Here is an 18,529-nt window from a genome sequence, read left to right on the forward strand (position 1 = left end):
TAAATTCTACTTACCATATAACATAACAGTTGTGAAGATATTAAGTAACATTTACTTAATTACATCCAAGTTTTAAGTTATATTTATTTAAACAAATTAAGTAAAGTCTACTTGTTTTTCATTGGCGGGAACATAATTTTACTCAAAAGTTTAAGTACATTTTATATACCATATTTCCTTTAATGACAGTCGGAGCGTTAATTATTTTAAAAACCTCTTTTCACTCCTGCGCTTATCAATGGCGTGCAGAAATTAAAATAGTGTATTTGAATGAACTTTGACAAAAAATTATGTTGCGGCCTCAGCACGTGGTTGGGGTCCATTGCTCTTCAGCATGTCATCACGCCATATCCTACGCAATGTTGTCTACGTGCCGGAAGGACGCATGCGTTTAGCTGTTTCTATCAGGAGATTGCAATGCATACTTGGTCAACAGCCATACCTTTTACACTGACGGTTGTGATATAAACAACTTTAAAATTCTTACTAATATGCGCCACACTCTGTGAACCCACACCACACACATTTCTGATAAACATTGACTATGTAACACATTATAAACGCAAGATAAGAATTACCCATAATGCCACCTTGCAGTGCTCTGTGAAGTGATCCTAACGCCCGTAGCAGAGCCAGTCGGCCCGAGACTGTTGTGCTGTGCGCATGCGTCGTCGTGCATGCGTTTCACAACACTAGATTTTCAGAGTAAAGTTTATGTAATATACTTAGGTTTATTTACGTACAACTATTAAACATTTAAATAGTATGACAAAACATAAGTAAAACTTACTCTTCCCCCATAATTCATGTATTACGTTAATAAAATGTTAAATTTTACTTAAAAAACTTTAGTTCTTACTGAATGTTAAAAATATTAGGTATAAATTATGACAGTTACTCTAATAGAGTTTACAGCTCCAATAAGTCACTCTTTTCAGTGTGATATGTTAACATAACATATAATGGTAAGAGTCATTCAAATAACTATAACATATAGAACATGCTATACATTTGCCAAACAAACTGTCACTCCTGATCGCTAAATCCTATGAAATCTTCATTTTCGGTGTCGCTTCTAAACAATTCTGCCAACTCCAAAGGAAGACAATGCGCCGCTTCCTCTTCTATCGGTACGTCGCTTACGTCAGTCATTGTCAGGTGCAGTTCCAATTATTCCAGCCTTTCTGAATCCGGACAGGATGGTTTTTGGTTGTCACTGAAGCCCATGCTTTGTCGATCCATCCGACAAAGGAGTAATAGTAATCTCCGCTTTTCGCCAGTCCCTTACAAGTTTTTTCGTTTACTCCAAACTTTCTGCTGCTCGATTACTGCTCGAACTCCTTCATTCCACACTCCATCCAGCTGTATAATCACTCCCCATACAGCAACAGATAATATCCGTCTTTTACCTGACACCTTCTATGTCACCTACTTCTCTTTGTTTTAATGTCTATTTTCTATTTTCTGCTGGACTTACTCTCTTTTTTATGCTGGGGCTGCCAAATATACTGTGATAGTGTACATGGCAATTGGTATATATTGTATATATGTTATAGACATATTATATCTGTATATATAATATACTGTACACATATTAAGTATATATTGTATATATTCGCAGATATGTTATATTTCACATTGCTATACCTAGTCTATTTATACCTGCATTGTCCTTTCCATCCTTACACTTTCCATCATTGTAACTAAGCTACTGTGTTGAACAATTTCCCTTGTGGATCATTAATGTTTGTCTAAGTCTAATTGCCGTTTCCTGCTGCGTATTTCACTACTTCCAGCTTGTAACCTGCAGTATATGCTTTCCTTTTCGGTGCCATTTTTGTTCAGCCCTTTGTTTTTATAAGTTACCGCCAATGTACCGTAGCAGGTAGCGTCTTTTTTTCCCACAATGCACTTCTGCCATGCCCCGCCTCCGCCAAATTTTCATTGGTTGACATGTGTGTGTAACGATTGCTCACATCCGGCTAGTCTCATACGTGAATGAGATAAATAATATTTGATATTTTACTGTAATATGTTAATAATTTCACACATAAGTCGCTCCGGAGTACACGTCGCACCCCAGGCCAAAGTATGAAAAAAACTGCGACTTATATTCCGAAAAATACGGTACATTTTTACTGGCACTTTCCCCTGCAATCTCTGCCCAACGACACCCAAGCCAGACCGTGACAGAACCCATCCTCTATGTGTCTCTGACTCACCACTCTGGGGTCTGCGCTCTTCTCCAGCAAAGGAATGAGACCCTTGATGAGAATGTACACCCCTGGAAGACAGTCAAAGATGCGGGGTTACAGGCACCTGATAGACGTCTCCTCACGCTAATGAGTGACTCACCAAGGACATTGGTGGCGAAGCTCTTTTCAAGGCCCTCCGTGTTCACGTCCCTCTGACTCATAATAGACCCTGCGTTGTTGATCTGGACACATCACAACAACATTCAGTCAAAAGTGGACAGATGTGACATTACGATGACGTTATGATTCATTTCATGTTTCCTCACCAGGACATTTAGAGCCTTGTACTTCCTCTTGAAGGCGTCAGCAAACTCCCACACCTTCTTGGTCTCAGACATGTCCAGGATGTGGACGTAGATCTCCTGTGGTGACATTTAGATTATATTTCCCGTGTGGGTCTTTTTGTCTTGGAGGAGGAGAGTCCAACTGTACTTTATTTCCCGTCTCCTTGACAAGTTCAGCCCTCGCTTCCTCAGCCTTGTCCTTGTTCCTACACACCATGTGGACGGTTCCACCTGTGGCAATCATCATAGGTGATAAGAAACACTTGTACATTACAACATGACAATTCCTGACTATTTTATACACCCCGCTAGCACAAGCTCAGCTGATCTCCAGTAAGAGGCGACTTTTTACCACAATTTTCTCACCGAAAACTGCTGGTTGACATTTGGTCAGGATCCATGTTCGCTTGACCGCTCTGATCCATAGTAAAGCTTCACCTCCGGGAATTTTAAACAAGGAATCACCGTGTGTTTGTGTGGCTAAACGCTAAAGCTTCCCAACTCCATCTTTCTACTTTGACTTCTGCATTATTAATTGAACAAATTGCAAAAGATTCAGCAACACAGATGTCCAAAATACTATGTAATTATGCGAATAAAGCAGACGACTTTTAGCTGTGTGTGTGCAGCGCTCATATTTCCTAACAGTCCGTGACGTCATGCGTACGCAATTTAGTAAACTAAAAAGGCTGTATTGCCATGTGTTGCAATGTTAATATTTCATCATTGATATATAAACTACCAGACTGCGTGGTCGGTAGTAGTGGGTTTCAGTCGGCCTTTAAGATTTAGTTTGAGGGATAGAATACATTCATGAAGCCATGGCAATCTGTAAGTATATATTCAAATGTGTCATTAATAATTAGAATTGTAATCAAATAAGTCAGTTATTTATTTATTACAATATTAAATGTAATCATTAAATTAATTATTGATTTCATTATTTTGATTCATTATATCATGATTTAGTTAATTATTTAATGATTTAGTCAATAATTTCATGATTTAATCAATGCTTTCATGATTTACCGGTAATCAATAATTTTATGATTTAATAATTTCACGATTTAATGATTCATTTAATGATTTAATTACACATCAAAGTAAATATTTTAAGATTTAGTTTGAGGGATAAAATACATTCATGAAGGGCTGGCAAGGGCCAAATGCGACAACATTTAATACATCTTTAAATATATATTTAAATGTGTCATTAATTAATTAGAATTGTAATTAAATAAGTCTGTTATTTATTTATTGTAATATTAAATTTAGTCATTAAATGTATTATTGATTTCATTATTTTGATTAATTATTTAATGATTTAGTTAATTATTTAATCAATGTTTTAATGATTTAATCAATAATTTCATGATTTAATTATTTCATGATTTAATGATTAATTTAATGATTTAATGGCACGTTTAAGTAAATATTTTAAGATTTAGTTTGAGGGTTGAAATACAGTCATGAATCCCTGGCAATCTTTAAACATATATTTACATGCGTCAGTAATTAAATAGATTTGGAATTAAATAAACCAGTACTGTGTTTATTGTGATATTAAATTTAGTCATTCAATTAATTATTGATTTCATTATTTTGATGAATTATTTCATGTTTTAGTTTATTATTTCATGATTTAGTCATTTCACAATTTAATGACTCATTTAATGATTTAATGACACAATAAAGTAAAAATGTTTTAAGATTTAGTTTGAGTGATAAAATACATTCATGAATCTCTGGCAAAGGCCAAATGGGACATCATATAAAAAATCTTTAAATATATATTTAAATGTGCCATTAAATAATTAGAACGAAATAAAACAGTAATTTTCTTTATTATATTAAGACATTTAGTCATTAAATTAATTATTGATTTAACCATTTCATGATTAATCATTTCACGATTGACTTATTACACAATTTAATTAATTATTCATTTAATCATTTCATGATTTATTTTACCGGTTCTCACCCGGACAACAATATTAAGGGCGTGCGGTGATGGCACTGCATTAGAGTCCTCTATAACCTATATCACTATACAAACAGTGTGCCGGCCCAGTCACATACTGTATGGGGCTTCTGCATACCCACGGAATTGGCTGCAAGACATACTTGATCAACAGTCATACAGGTCACACTGAGGGTGGCCGTATAAACAACTCTAACACTGTTACAAATATGCGCCACACTGTGAACCCACACCAAACATGATTGACAAACACGATTTGGGAGAACATCCGAACCTTAACACAACATAAACACAACAGAACAAATACCCAGAATCCAATGCAGCCCTAACTCTTCCGGGCTACAATAGGGGGCGAATTGGGGGGACGGGGGTGTATATTGTAGCCCGGAAGAGTTAGGGCTGCGTGGGATTCTGGGTATTTGTTCTGTTGTGTTTATGTTGTGTTATGGTGCGGATGTTCTCCCAAAATGTGTTTGTCATTCTTGTTTCGTGTGGTTTCACAGTGTGGTGCATATTTGGAACAGTGTTAAAGTTGTTTATACGGCCACCCTCACTGTGACCTGTATGGCTGTTGACCAAGTATGTCTTGCAGTCGCTTACTGCTTCTATAGAAGCCAAATACAACATGTGGCTGGGCTGGCACGCTTTTTTGTGAAGGTTGTAGGGGGACGCTAAAGGCAGTGCCTCCATGGTGCCCCCTTAATAATGTTGTTTGGGGGAAATTAGGGATAATCCCTGAAGGGGCACTAAAATTGGGAGTCCCCTGGAAAAATTGAGGGTAAATTAGTATGACCCGGTAACGCGCCATTCATATAGAACTCGCGGGCCGCACCAACATTGAATTTTCACATTAAGGTGCGGGCCGCAAAATAACGTCTCGTGGGCCAATTGCGGCCCGCGTGTTTGAGACCCCTGCTTCAAATAATTACGCAAATGTGTCATTAATTAATTGTTATTGGAGTTGAACACGCGCATGTGTTATTAAATGTGTCAATCATTTATTTAATTTTATATTACATTTAATCTTTCACATGTTATTTATTTATCTTTCACATGTTATTTATTTTAAATCATATTAATGATTTATTTAAATATTTCCTGATTTAATAATTTCATGATTTGATGATTTATTTATGATTGTATTATTTAATGACACAACTCAGTAAATATTTTAAGATTTAGTTTGACGGATAAAATACATTAATGAAGCACAGGCAAGGGCTAATTGGAATAAATAAATAAATCTTTAAGTAATTATTTAATGTGTCATTCATTAATTAACATTTGAATTAAATGAATCAGTATTTTTTTTTAAATGTAATTGGACATCCATCCATCCATTTCTACCGCTTATTCCCGGGGAGAACATGCAAACTCCACACAGGAAGATCCCGAGCCTGGATTTGAAACCAGGACTGCAGGAACTTCGTATTGTGAGGCAGACGCACTAACCCCTCTGCCACTGTGAAGCCCCGTAACTAGCCATGTAATTATTTAATTCATTATTCATTTCATTATTTCATTACATAGTTAATTAATGATTACTTAAATTTGTCATTAGTTAATTAAAGTATTGAATACATCACCAAATCATCAAATACTGTAATGAAATCAATCATCAAATCATGAAATAATTATTTAAATGATGAAATAATTAAATGTAAATTAACATTAAATAAATTAAAGACTTTTAAAAACAAAATCATGCATTTAATTCCTCATAAAATTAATTAATGACACACTTGCATTTTTTTTTTTTTTTGCCTTTCATACAGTACCTGTTTTAGTTTTGATTTTGACATAACTACAAATCTGCTTTTGTAAAAAAACACAAGTGACAGTGATGAAGGGCACAATACTAACACACACATCAACATTAACAGCATAAACCCATTCTTGATGGATTACAGTATGTCTCGCAGTTGCACCAAACAAGCATGACAAACACATTTCGGAAGAACATCCGCACCGTAACACAACATAAACACAACAGAACAAATACCCAGAACCCCTTGCAGCACTAACTCTCTCGCGACGCTCCAATAACATCTACGGCTTTTGGAGCTCGGTACACAACTGCACACACAACAAGAAGGAGACAACGCAGAAGAACGAAGAAGAGACATGGCGACGACGAGTAAGAAAAAGAAATAAGCTTGCAAATTCCAAAATGATTGGAAAAAAGAATTTCATTTCATCCAGGACAGCTCGAAGGGGAAAGGTTATGCTGCCTTCACTTTGCCCCACCACCCTGATCTCCCGAATTCGAAAGTCTCAAGGTTAGCAAGTATGGTTATGGTCAATGTTATGCTTATGTGTGAAGTCAACAACCTACTCCAGTTACATAGAAATTAATAACATCAGAAACCATTGCAGGTCTCTGATTTTGTATCGGGAAATGCGGTGTACCGCGTATGTTGAAGTCACCCTAAGCAGTGCTTCTCAAATAATGGGGTTCGTACTTTTCATAGGAGGCATAGTGCTGAATAGGATTCATTAGTATCGCGGTACTATACTAATAATGGTATACTGTACAACTCTATGTCAGACCTGGTCAAATTAAGGCCCGGGGGCCACATGTGACCCATTAAGCTTTTCAATCTGGCCCGCCGGAGATTCCCAAATATTTTTCTTTAGATCTTTAAGATGGAAAATGTAGCTAGTCATGATGTGCAGTGATGTTTTCTAATGACCGTAAGTGTTTAACTATACAAAGGGTTTCAATGGTTGGAATCTGCGCTTTTGGATGATATACCAGTTACTATGGTAATCTAATTAGTTACTATGATAATCTAATTAGTTACTATGATAATCTAATTAGTTACTATGATAATCTAATTAGTTACTATGGTCATGTAGTCGTCACAGCAGCTCAGACGAGGCACCAAGCAGTGTGGGTGGGAAGCGTTTCCACAGATGCGAAAGGAGATTTTCACAACAAAGTTCTAAAGCTTAGTGATATATCAGATATATCAGATTGTAGGTGGGTTTGTTTTGTACCCTTTGTGTTCGTATTTCACTGTTTGTTGCATTTTTGTTGCGTTTCACTTAATTGTAAAATATGTTGAAACGAGGTGTGACCTTCATATTTTGTCAATATTCAGTGTTTTATCGCTCATAGAAACATTTAAAATTCCACTACGTTTAAGGCGGTCTGTCATAAAGTTTATACCATTCAATTAAATATTATTGTGAGGTTTTGTATTAGTGTTCCTAAGAATAGACAATTTTTTTTTCTCTAAAAGTGGCCATTTAGAGAAATAATTGCCCAGGCCTGCTCTGTGTGTTGGTTGCCTTAACTGGGTTTTGGACAAATGGGGTCAATTTAAACAGATTCCACTGTACTAAACTTGTTTATACTGGTTCGATCTTGTTTACTCTCACAATTGTTTTGACATATCCAGATTAGATTATACATATCTATATTTGAAGGACACCATGTAGAACAAAACGGAAAACCATTGGTACCTTTCTTAGCAATAGCCATGGCCGTGGCTTTCCCGATGCCGCTGTTGGCTCCAGTTATCATGAAGGTGCGTCCCGCCAAAGACACCTCCAGGTCCTTCTCCACAAAGCGCTTGGAGGCTGACAGGAAAGCATTTCTACAGAGAAGGAACACCAATGGTGAATCACAGGTCTACAGGTGTTATCATTCCAGGCCTTTAGGTGATTGGTTGGTTTATGTCCACACACCTGATACTGGATAGTATTATTAGTGTGTGTGTCCAGGTCAGAGAGGTCAGTGTCAGACCTTTTACTGTACACACACAATGAGGGAGAGATTGTTCCTTTTGATGAGTTTAACTGACAACAGGATGGGAGTGTGTGGTATCATGGGCATCAATTCCGACTATTGTCCAGCACAAGGGTGTGTGTGCGTGTGTGTGTGTGAGGCTAAATACTGGCTCTGTTTGGTGGTGTCATGCAGAGCGATATTAGTACGGGGTCAGAAGAGGCCACTCAGTTAGAGAAGCAATAACACAGAACAAAGGGAAACCATCACAAAAGCACCTTTTCAGACAACACGGCTTGTTGTGTATTATTGGTCTGATACAACCTTTGTACAATCGTACTGGGACACCACTTCCCAGCAGGCACAAGACATTGATACAACGTTGGTTATACATTTTTTTTGTTTTAAACTGACGTCCAAACAATGTTGCAAAATAGTTGTATTTGGAAATTGAGACAACGTTGGTGTCCAACGTTGGATCCACGTTGTTGTTTGGGAAATGACCAAATTTCAATGGTTAAATCCACGTCACAACCCAACATTGAATAAATGTCAAAAAGCATGTTGATTCAACGTTGTATTTGGGTTGTAGAATATTGGTTGGGAAATGACCAAAATTCAATGGTCAAATCAACGTCAGAACCCAACATTGATTCAAGGTTGCTCAATACGTTCACAATGCTGTTTTACTGTCTTATGCCTTTTGGTTTTTGTTGAAAGAAAAGCAGCTTCCGAGTGTCCAAACATTTTCTTGAGTTAATTTTTATTCCAGTTAATTGATACTGGAAGTTTTCATTTCGTAAAACTAGTCTATTATGATAAGTTGGGGGTGGACAAATTGGATCGTACATGGTAAAAATTATTAAAGGCAAGATCACCACTTCTTTCAATTAACCTTAAAACGTTTTAAAAAAATAGTGTCAGTGCTGGCTTTCTCTCTTAGCTGTCTCTCGTCTTACGTTGCGAGCAAAAGCTGAGGTTACGAAACTTACAGTGGACCCTAAAAGATCTGCACAAATCATTGCTGGCTTGTTAGCTAATAATAATAAGGCTTTCATATTGCCAGCCCAAGGTGTAAAAACAATTTCTAAACGGCGGATATTTATTCATGAAAATATGGAGAAGCCACTGATGGTGTGTTTGACGTCACAGCAGCTCAAACGAAGCACCAAGCAGTGTGGGTGGGAAGCGTTTCCACAGATGCAAAAGGAGATTTTCACAATGAAGTTCTAAAGCTTAGTGATATATCAGATGTGTCAGATTGTAGGTGGGTTTGTTTTGTACCCTTCGCATTCATATTTCACTGTTTGTTGCATTTTTGTTGCATTTCACTTTATTGTAAAATATGTCGATCGAAACGAGGTGTGACCTTCATATTTTGTCAATATTCAGTGTTTTATCGTTCATAGAAAAATGTAAAATTCCATTACGTTTAAGGCGGCCTGTCATAAAATTTTTACCATTCAATTAGATATTATTGTGAGGTTTTGTATTAGTATTGTATTTTGTATCACTAAAATATCTGCACAAATCATTGCTGGCTTGTTCGTTAATAACAATAATCTTTAATATTGCCAGCCCAGGGTGTTAAAACAATTTTCTAAAGGGCAGATATTTATTCATGAAAATACGGAGAAGCCGCTGATGGTGTGTTTGACGGAAAAGCAGCTTTCAAGGAATATTGTAGAAGTTTGCTCTTCGAAGTAAACGCTGTACATTATGATTACAATACTTCATAAAACTACTGTTGATGCTAATGCTACATTCTATGGCATTTTTTTTATATAATATTTGTTATCTAGAAGTTAGTTTTTTCAAATTTAAAAGCATGTTCGATAGTAAAATTCTGGTGGCTTTTTGGGGACCCAGAACAGAATAATTGAATTCAAATTCATTTTAATGGGGAACATGGATTTGAGATACCGATATTTTGGGTTAAAAACCAAACTGTTCTAGGAAGTTATTTATATACATATATTTATTTATTTACTGTGTTTATTTCTAAGCTTTTTTCCTTACATTTTACTGTACCCTTTTTGTTATGTTGTACTTTGTGTTGTATATTTAAATTATGGCCCCCACGCCATACTTTAGACACCTTCACTCCACGCTACATCCATCCAAGAATGCCCTAACTGTATAAACCCTGTTTTTTCACAGACTTATCCCAATATATTGTATTGAGATGATATTGTTCAAGTATGTTCCAAAACTGTAACAGTTAATATTTTTAAGGGTGCCGAAAGCAAAACTTTGATTGCACTACCATAACACAGTTATTCAATGTATTTATTTCTGCCCAACGATCATACACAAATAAGAATTTCACCACTCATATAACAAGCAGCACTATTTTTCTACAGTCTAGAAATTTTGTAAATTCAAATGAATGTAATTACATTTGAATACGTCGGGTTCAATTATATGCTAGTATTTTTGGACAAATGGTGTGACAATATTTATGTCAGGACTGTGACTTCGATTGATTTTGCTTCTTCGATGCAGAGAGAATTTGGAACGAGCCAGGCATGAATGTGAGTACATGATTAATTTATTAATAAACACACTAAATACAAAAATAAGCAAACAAAGGGCGCTCACAAGGAGGTACTAATACTAGACTACAAAACTCAAAGATGAAACAAAAACAGTTGCTCGATGGCATGAATAATGAACTATAAACAAAACTAGCTCAATGGCTTAAATAACAAAAACTTACCTGACGTGGACAAAACCGAATAGCATGGCATGAAGGTTGGAGCAGCAAGCAGTAAGCAGTACGCAAGCAATAGCAAAGTTCCCACGCCGATGAACAGAAAACAAATTATTTAAATAGTGACTATGATGATGAGAAACAGGTGCGGGACTGAGGGCAGGGGCATGACTTGGAGACCAGGTGGAAACTAAATTGTAACTATGGAGACAAACAAAATCAGGAAGTGCAAAACGGGAAACAAGAGTCCAAAAACAAAACATAAACATGATCAAACATAAACTGATATACAGGCATGACAATTTATTTGTCACACCATTTGTGTTGGAGGACATCCATGCCTTATAATACAACTTCTGTTTGTAATAAAGGCATTTTTAAACAAACCTAGAGGGGAAATGTGAAGACATGTTGCAAAACACATAAACTTTTGCATCATACTGCTATATTGCTATTTTTTTCTTAAAATCCCCAAAAATAAAATGATAATTTAATGTTTTTAATTTTTGTATATCAAATCTTTACTTTTGATAACCCTGTCTCTATTCAATTAAAGCCATCAATGAGCAACTGTATCGTTTGGTATCATTTGATTTATTTTGCTTTTTATTCTGTCATTCTGGAAAATGCAATTGTCAGAAAATATATGAGTATCGTCGGAGGGCATCTTACCTGGTGAACTGAGTCATTCCCTTGAGGAACCAGGCCAGGTTGCGGTAGAGAGACATGTTGACTGTGGAAGCATCACACTGATGACTTCTCCCTGCTCCTCTTTGTAGTCCCCACTCAAACCAACACCTGTGGCCCCCTAGCGGTACCCATAGGGACTGCACCGCATTCAAACAATGTGCCTTCTGTACACACACACATACTATACTGATACTGAGTGTGCGTGTGTGTGTGTGTTTGTGTGTGTGGAGGGGGGGGGGGGGGGGGGGGTTGCAAAGGTGTGACCGCACATTGTGGACTGCATCAGACAAGGAGGACTGAGATTTAAAGGACCTTATTTTTTTCCTTTTGACCACTGCAGGATTTAAGTTCCATGATTGAGAGACAATCTGAGACAACATGGTGAGTGTCAGCTGCTTGTGAAAGTTACTACTAGTTTATTCGAAGAAGTCAAGCTCATTTGAAAGTTTAAGTCTGCACTGCAAAAACTGAAATCTAAGTAAGAATAAATATCTCAAATAAGGGTGATGTCTGCTTTTTTCCTGTCTGATAAGATCATTATTCTCACTAAGCAGATTTTATGTTAGTGTTTTACTCCTTTTCAGGGTTTTGGTCCTAAATGATCTCAGTAAGATATTCGAGCTTGTTGCTAAGATTTTATGGCCTATGTTGAGTAAAACATGCTTGAAACTAGAATATCGACTGTTGCAAAGCTGTGTCATCAACACTCACAAGCATAAAACTACTTTTTTAAAGTAATAATTTCTTACTTCAAGCATGAAAAAAAAAATCATGATGCTGAGCATATCATTATGTCAAGATAATGGCACTAGCATTTACTTACGTAATTACTGTATTTCCTTAAATTGCCGCCTGGGCGCTAATTAATTTAAAACCTCTTCTCACTCCTGCGCTTACCAAAGGCATGCGATAATAGTAAGCATGGGCTAATTATTTAAAACCTCTTCTCACTACGGCACTTACCAAAGGTATGCAGTAAAAATTTGAGTGTGATGTAAGCTTGGACCTTAAAGGCCTACCGAAATTAGATTTTCTTATTCAAACGGGAATAGCAGGTCCATTCTATGTGTCATACTTGATCATGTCGCGATATTGCCATATTTTGATGAAAGGTTTTAGTAGAGAAAATCGACGATAAAGTTCGCCACTTTTGGTACTTCCTGAAAAAGCCTCACCTTTACCAGAAGTCGCAGACGATGACATCGCAAGTGTGGGGGCTCCTCACATATTCACATTGATTTTAATGGGAGCCTCCAACAAAAAGAGCTATTCGGTCCGAGAAAACAACAATTTCCCCATTAATTTGAGCGAGGATGAAAGATTCGTGTTTGAGAATATTGATAGTGACGGACTAGGAAAAAAAAAAAAAAAGCGAGTTAAAAAAAAAAAAACGCGATAGCATTGGGACGTATTCCGATGTTTTTATACACATTTACTAGGATGATTCTGGGAAATCCATTATCTTTCTGTTGTGTTGCTAGTGTTTAGTGAGTTTAATATTACCTGATAGTCGGAGGGGTTTGTCAATGGGTGTGTTGACGCCATGTCTCACAGGTGTCGACGGCAGCTGTGCGGACGACACAAGCTCAGCTGATATCCGGTAAGTGGTGACTTTTTAACCATATATATGTATATATATATATATATATATATATATATATATATATATATATATATATATATATATATATATATATATATATGTATATATATATATATATGTGTATATATATATATATATATATATATATATATATATATATATATATATATATATATATATATATATATATATATATATATATATATATATCTTGATTGGATTATCCAGAGAATAGTGCTCAATACCGGGGTAGAGCGCAATATGTAGGTGTGGGAAAAAATCACAAGACTACTTCATCTCTACAGAACTGTTTCATGAGGGGTTCCCTCAATCATCAAATCTCCTGATGATTGAGGGAACCCCTCATGAAACAGTTCTGTAGAGATGAAGTAGTCTTGTGATTTTTTCCCACACCTACATATATATATATATATATATATGGCGTCACGGTGGCAGAGGGGTTAGTGCGTCTGCCTCACAATACGAAGTTCCTGCAGTCCTGGGTTCAAATCCAGGCTCGGGATCTTTCTGTGTGGAGTTTGCATGTTCTCCCCGTGAATGCGTGGGTTCCCTCCGGGTACTCCGGCTTCCTCCCACTTCCAAAGACATGCACCTGGGGATAGGTTAATTGGCAACACTAAATTGGCCCTAGTGTGTGAATGTGAGTGTGAATGTTGTCTGTCTATCTGTGTTGGCCCTGCGATGAGGTGGCGACTTGTCTAGGGTGTACCCTGCCTTCCGCCCGATTGTAGCTGAGATAGGCGCCAGCGCTCCCCGCGACCCCGAAAGGGAATAAGCGGTAGAAAATGATCGAGTATATATATTTATATATATATATATATATATATGTATATATATATATATATATATATATATGCGATATATATATATATATATATAAACACACTCATCAAGGTTTGTGTGGTTTATCCGTTATAGAGTGCTCAATACCGGGGTAGAGCTGAATATACGTTAGGTCAAGAGAAAACACAGAGGCTGTTTCATTCCCATTTGCTACTTAAATATTATAATAAAATCCCCTGAAGAGCAGGGAAACCTACGAAACAGGCTTGTCGGGATCGCCCAAACCCCCCAATAGAGCAAAACTGCATATTTCAGAGTGGCTTTTATCGTGGGCAGCCTACGGCACACCTGTGCAATAATCATGCTGTTTAATCAGCATCTTGTTATGCCACACTTGTGAGGTGGGATGGAGTAACTTGGTAAAGAAGAAATGCTCACTAACACAGATTTAGACAGATTTGTGAACAATATTTGAGAGGAATATTTCTTTGTGTGTGTAGAAAACGTTTTACATCTTTGAGTTCAACTCATCAAAAATGGGAGCAAAAACAATAGAGTTGTGCTCATAATTTTGTTCAGTGTTCAACTATGTTGTTTACGTGCACTCCCACCTTCTCTAATTAGCCACCTAACAATTTGTTCTTATTATTTTATTGGTGTTTTATCGTTGTGCATTACTGCCACTGTCTGCAATGAAGTGTGGATCGAGATGCAACCAAAATGATTTTATTTAACCTTGTCTTTCTTAAAAGGTGTATGTATTGCTTCACACCCTCCATGTCATCTTAAAATATCATCCACTGCTGTACTAATCTTCTCTTCCTCAAATGTCATTTTCATTACTTCCCTATCTTTATCATATTTCCTACACTGAATTAATACATGCTATAGACTTTCAATTTTAAATCACAAAATCTCGTGTATTATGTTTCCCTATTAATTTCAGTTACCTAATAAGATATATATGTCCTAAACTCAATCCAGTAATGATATCTTCCTCCTTCCCACTGTACTTCTATTACCTCCCCTTATTGCTCATACTCTCCTTTGGACATTGTAATATTGATTCAAATTTATTTCTTTATTCCAATTATATTGACATTTTTATTGAGTTAGAGCTTGACTATAATCTTCACATCTACTTTACCATGATTCATTTCCATGTTTAGTTGTGTTTTAGTTGTTGCTTGCTTTGCGTCTCCGGCATCCTTCTGTCTACGAGAGACGATAGTCCTGCGGGCCACGCCTTGCCTGCCACACCATTTTACTTGGGCCACCACATAATTTCTATACTCTAGCCTTTAAAAGACTCCCTTTTTAGACCAGTTGATCTGCCGTTTCTTTTATTTTCTCCTCTGCCCCCCTCTCCCTTATGGCGAGGAAGGGGGGAGGACACTGGTTTGGTGGCCATGGATGAAGTGCTGGCTGTCCAGAGTCGAGACCCGGGGTGGAACGATCGCCTGTGCATCGGTTGGGGACATCTCTGCGCTGCTGATCCGTCTTCGTTTGGGATGGTCTCCTGCTGGCCCCACTATGGACTGGACTCTCACTATTATGTTAGATCCACTATGGACTGGACTTTCACAATATTATGTTAGACCGACTCGACATCCATTGCTTTCGGTCTCCCCTAGAGTGGGAGGTTGCCCACATATGCGGTCCTCTCCAAGGTTTCTCATAGTCATTCACATCGACGTCCCACTGGGGTGAGTTTTTCCTTGCCATTATGTGGGCTCTGTACCACGGATGTGGTTGTGGATTGTGCAGCCTTTTTGAGGCACTTGTGATTTAGGCCTATATACATAAGCATTGATTGATTGATAATTTAAAGGCCTACTGAAATTAGATTTTCTTATTCAAACGGGGATAGCAGGTCCATTCTATGTGTCATACTTGATCATTTCGCAATATTGCCATATTTTTGCTGAAAGGATTTAGTAGAGAACATTGACGATAAAGTTCGCAACTTTTGGTCGCTAATAAAAAAGCCTTGCCTTTAGGGAAGTAGCAGACGATGTCGCGTGACGTCACTGGTTGTAGGGCTCCTCACATCCTCACATTGTTTACAATCATAAACCACCAGCAGCTAAAGCGATTCGGACCGAGAAAGCGACAATTTCCCTTTAATTTGAGCGAGGATGAAATTCGTGGATGAGGATATTGAGAGTGAAGGACTAGAAAAAAAAAAAAGGCGAGGGCAGTGAGAGCGATTCAGATGTTATTTGACACATTTACTAGGATAATTCTGGAAAATCCCTCATCTGCCTATTGTGTTACTAGTGTTTTAGTGAGATTATATGGTACCTGAAAGTCGGAGGGGTGTGGCCACAAGTGTGGTGACCGCCAGTGTCTCCTGTGGGAGGAGGTAATAGTCCGCAGCTGCAGTAGGACTCAAGCTCCGCTCATAACTACGGTAAGAGACGACTTATTACCACAATTTTCTCACCGAAACCTGCCGGTTGACATGTGGTCGGGATCCAGGTTCGCTTGACCGCTCTGTTCCATAGTAAAGCTTCACCTTCGGGAATTCTAAACAAGGAAACACTGGCTGTGTTTGTGTGACTAAAGGCTAAAAGCTTCCCACCTCCATCTTTGACTTCTCCATTATTAATTCAACAAATTGCAAAAGATTCCGCAACACAGATGTTCAGAATACTGTGTAATTATGCGATTAAAGCAGACTACTTATAGCTTGGATCGGGCTGGAAAATAATGTCCGCTACAACCCGAGACGTCAAACGCACGCGTCATCATCGCGACGTTTTCAACAGGACACTTCGCCGGAAATTTAAAATTGCAATTTAGCAGAGGTGGGTAGTAACGCGCTACATTTACTCCGTTACATTTACTTGAGTAACTTTTGGGATAAATTGTACTTTTACGAGTAGTTTTTATGCAACATACTTTTACTTTTACTTGAGTATATTTATAGAGAAGAAACGCTACTTTTACTCCGTTCCATTTATCTACATTCAGCTCGCTACTCGCTACTTTTTTTTAATCGATCTTTTAATGTAGGTTTTGGTTAATGACAGCTTCAAAGTAGAATCTACGCATGCCTGTGTTTCACCAATCACATGCAGTCACTGGTGACGTTGGACCAATCAAACAGAGCCAGGCGGTCAAATGACCCGATTTATACAAGTTGAAAAACTTATTGGGGTGTTACCATTTAGTGGCCAATTGTACGGAATATGTACTGTACTGCGCAATCTAATAATAAAAGTTTCAATCAATCAATAAAAAGTGTAAAGGAAAAAGGGCACTTTTTATTTCAACCGTACTTCCCGTCAAAAGCCTAAAGACTGATCGCACAGTTCCTGTCTTCACAATAAAAGTGCCGCTCCATCGCGCCTGCGCTAACAAAATAAGAGTCTCCGAAAGCCAACGCAAACAAGCTAGCAAACTACGGAGTTTGCCGCAAATGTATTTCTTGTAAAGTGTATAAAAACGAATATGGAAGCTGGACAAATAAGATGCCAAAAACCAACGACTTTCATGTGGTATTAAACAGAAAAGAGGAACTTTTTTCTCCTCCATTTGAAAACGTGGACGTCTGAGTCCAATCATTGCAAGTCATCAGAATCAGGTAATACACCAATTTATAGTCTTGTCTTCATGAAAAATAGGAATCTATAAGTTAAACATGCTTGTATATTCATTAAAACACCTTCAACATGTGAACAAAAACGGCAAAATAAATAAATATAAATGATATACTGTATATATAAATGTATGTGTATATATATATATATATATATATATGATTTGCGTGTGTATAAATGATGTGTGGGTGTATGTATGATATGTGTGTGTATAAATGATATGTGTGTGTATGTATATGTATATATGAGGTAGATCACCTCGACTTGGTCATTTATTAAATAATTGATAAACGTTGAAAAACTTATTGGGGTGTTACCATTTAGTGGTCAATTGTACGGAATATGTACTGTACTGTACAATCTACTAATACAAGTTTTAATCAATCAATCAAATCAATGAATGCCTACTGAGGCTATGGTGCTGTTAAGTTATTGTGGCTCAATGTGCCATTTTTTTTATTTTATTTTAATGTACTATTATTTAATATATATTATTGTTTTAGTTGCTTAAGAGATATTCCTGGCTCTGAATTTGCTCATTGCTATTTTTATGTTTTTGTGCATTATTTGTTGCTGTAATCAGGTTACTCATCAGTTACTCAGTACTTGAGTAGTTTTTTCACAACATACTTTTTACTTTTACTCAAGTAAATATTTGGGTGACTACTCCTTACTTTTACTTGAGTAATAAATCTCAAAAGTAACAGTACTCTTACTTGAGTACAATTTCTGGCTACTCTACCCACCTCTGCAATTTAGTAAACTAAAAAGGCCGTATTGGCATGTGTTGCAATGTTAATATTTCATCATTGATATATAAACTATTAGACTGCGTGGTCGGTTGTAGTGGGTTTCAGTAGG

At 37.1% G+C, this 18,529-nt stretch overlaps 2 protein-coding genes across 4 annotated transcripts in view; one reads left to right on the forward strand and one right to left on the reverse strand.

Moving 5' to 3' along the window:
- dhrs12la (dehydrogenase/reductase 12-like a) overlaps positions 1–11,796 on the reverse strand; it is a 32,384-nt gene extending 20,588 nt beyond the window's left edge. Inside the window, exons 1-6 of one of the 2 annotated variants that reach the window (XM_061918853.1) lie at positions 11,639–11,796; positions 7,989–8,122; positions 2,688–2,770; positions 2,522–2,617; positions 2,356–2,437; positions 2,223–2,284 (exon numbers count right to left, since the gene is read on the reverse strand). In XM_061918853.1, the coding sequence (XP_061774837.1) occupies positions 2,223–2,284; positions 2,356–2,437; positions 2,522–2,617; positions 2,688–2,770; positions 7,989–8,122; positions 11,639–11,694 (513 nt within the window). In that variant the 5' untranslated portion in view covers positions 11,695–11,796. Of the gene's footprint in view, positions 1–2,222; positions 2,285–2,355; positions 2,438–2,521; positions 2,618–2,687; positions 2,771–7,988; positions 8,123–10,972; positions 11,098–11,638 lie in introns of those variants that run through there. The other variant, XM_061918854.1, reaches the window with a different exon arrangement.
- Positions 11,797–11,902: 106 nt separating this feature from the next.
- Positions 11,903–18,529, forward strand: part of ap1s3a (adaptor related protein complex 1 subunit sigma 3a) — a 23,531-nt gene continuing 16,904 nt past the window's right edge. For both annotated transcript variants that reach the window (XM_061919470.1, XM_061919471.1), the window contains exon 1: positions 11,903–12,037. In XM_061919470.1, the coding sequence (XP_061775454.1) occupies positions 12,035–12,037 (3 nt within the window). In that variant the 5' untranslated portion in view covers positions 11,903–12,034. The remainder of the gene's footprint in view (positions 12,038–18,529) is intronic.

The sequence above is a fragment of the Nerophis ophidion genome, linkage group LG13 (genome assembly GCF_033978795.1).
Source record: "Nerophis ophidion isolate RoL-2023_Sa linkage group LG13, RoL_Noph_v1.0, whole genome shotgun sequence".
Lineage (NCBI taxonomy): Eukaryota > Metazoa > Chordata > Actinopteri > Syngnathiformes > Syngnathidae > Nerophis > Nerophis ophidion.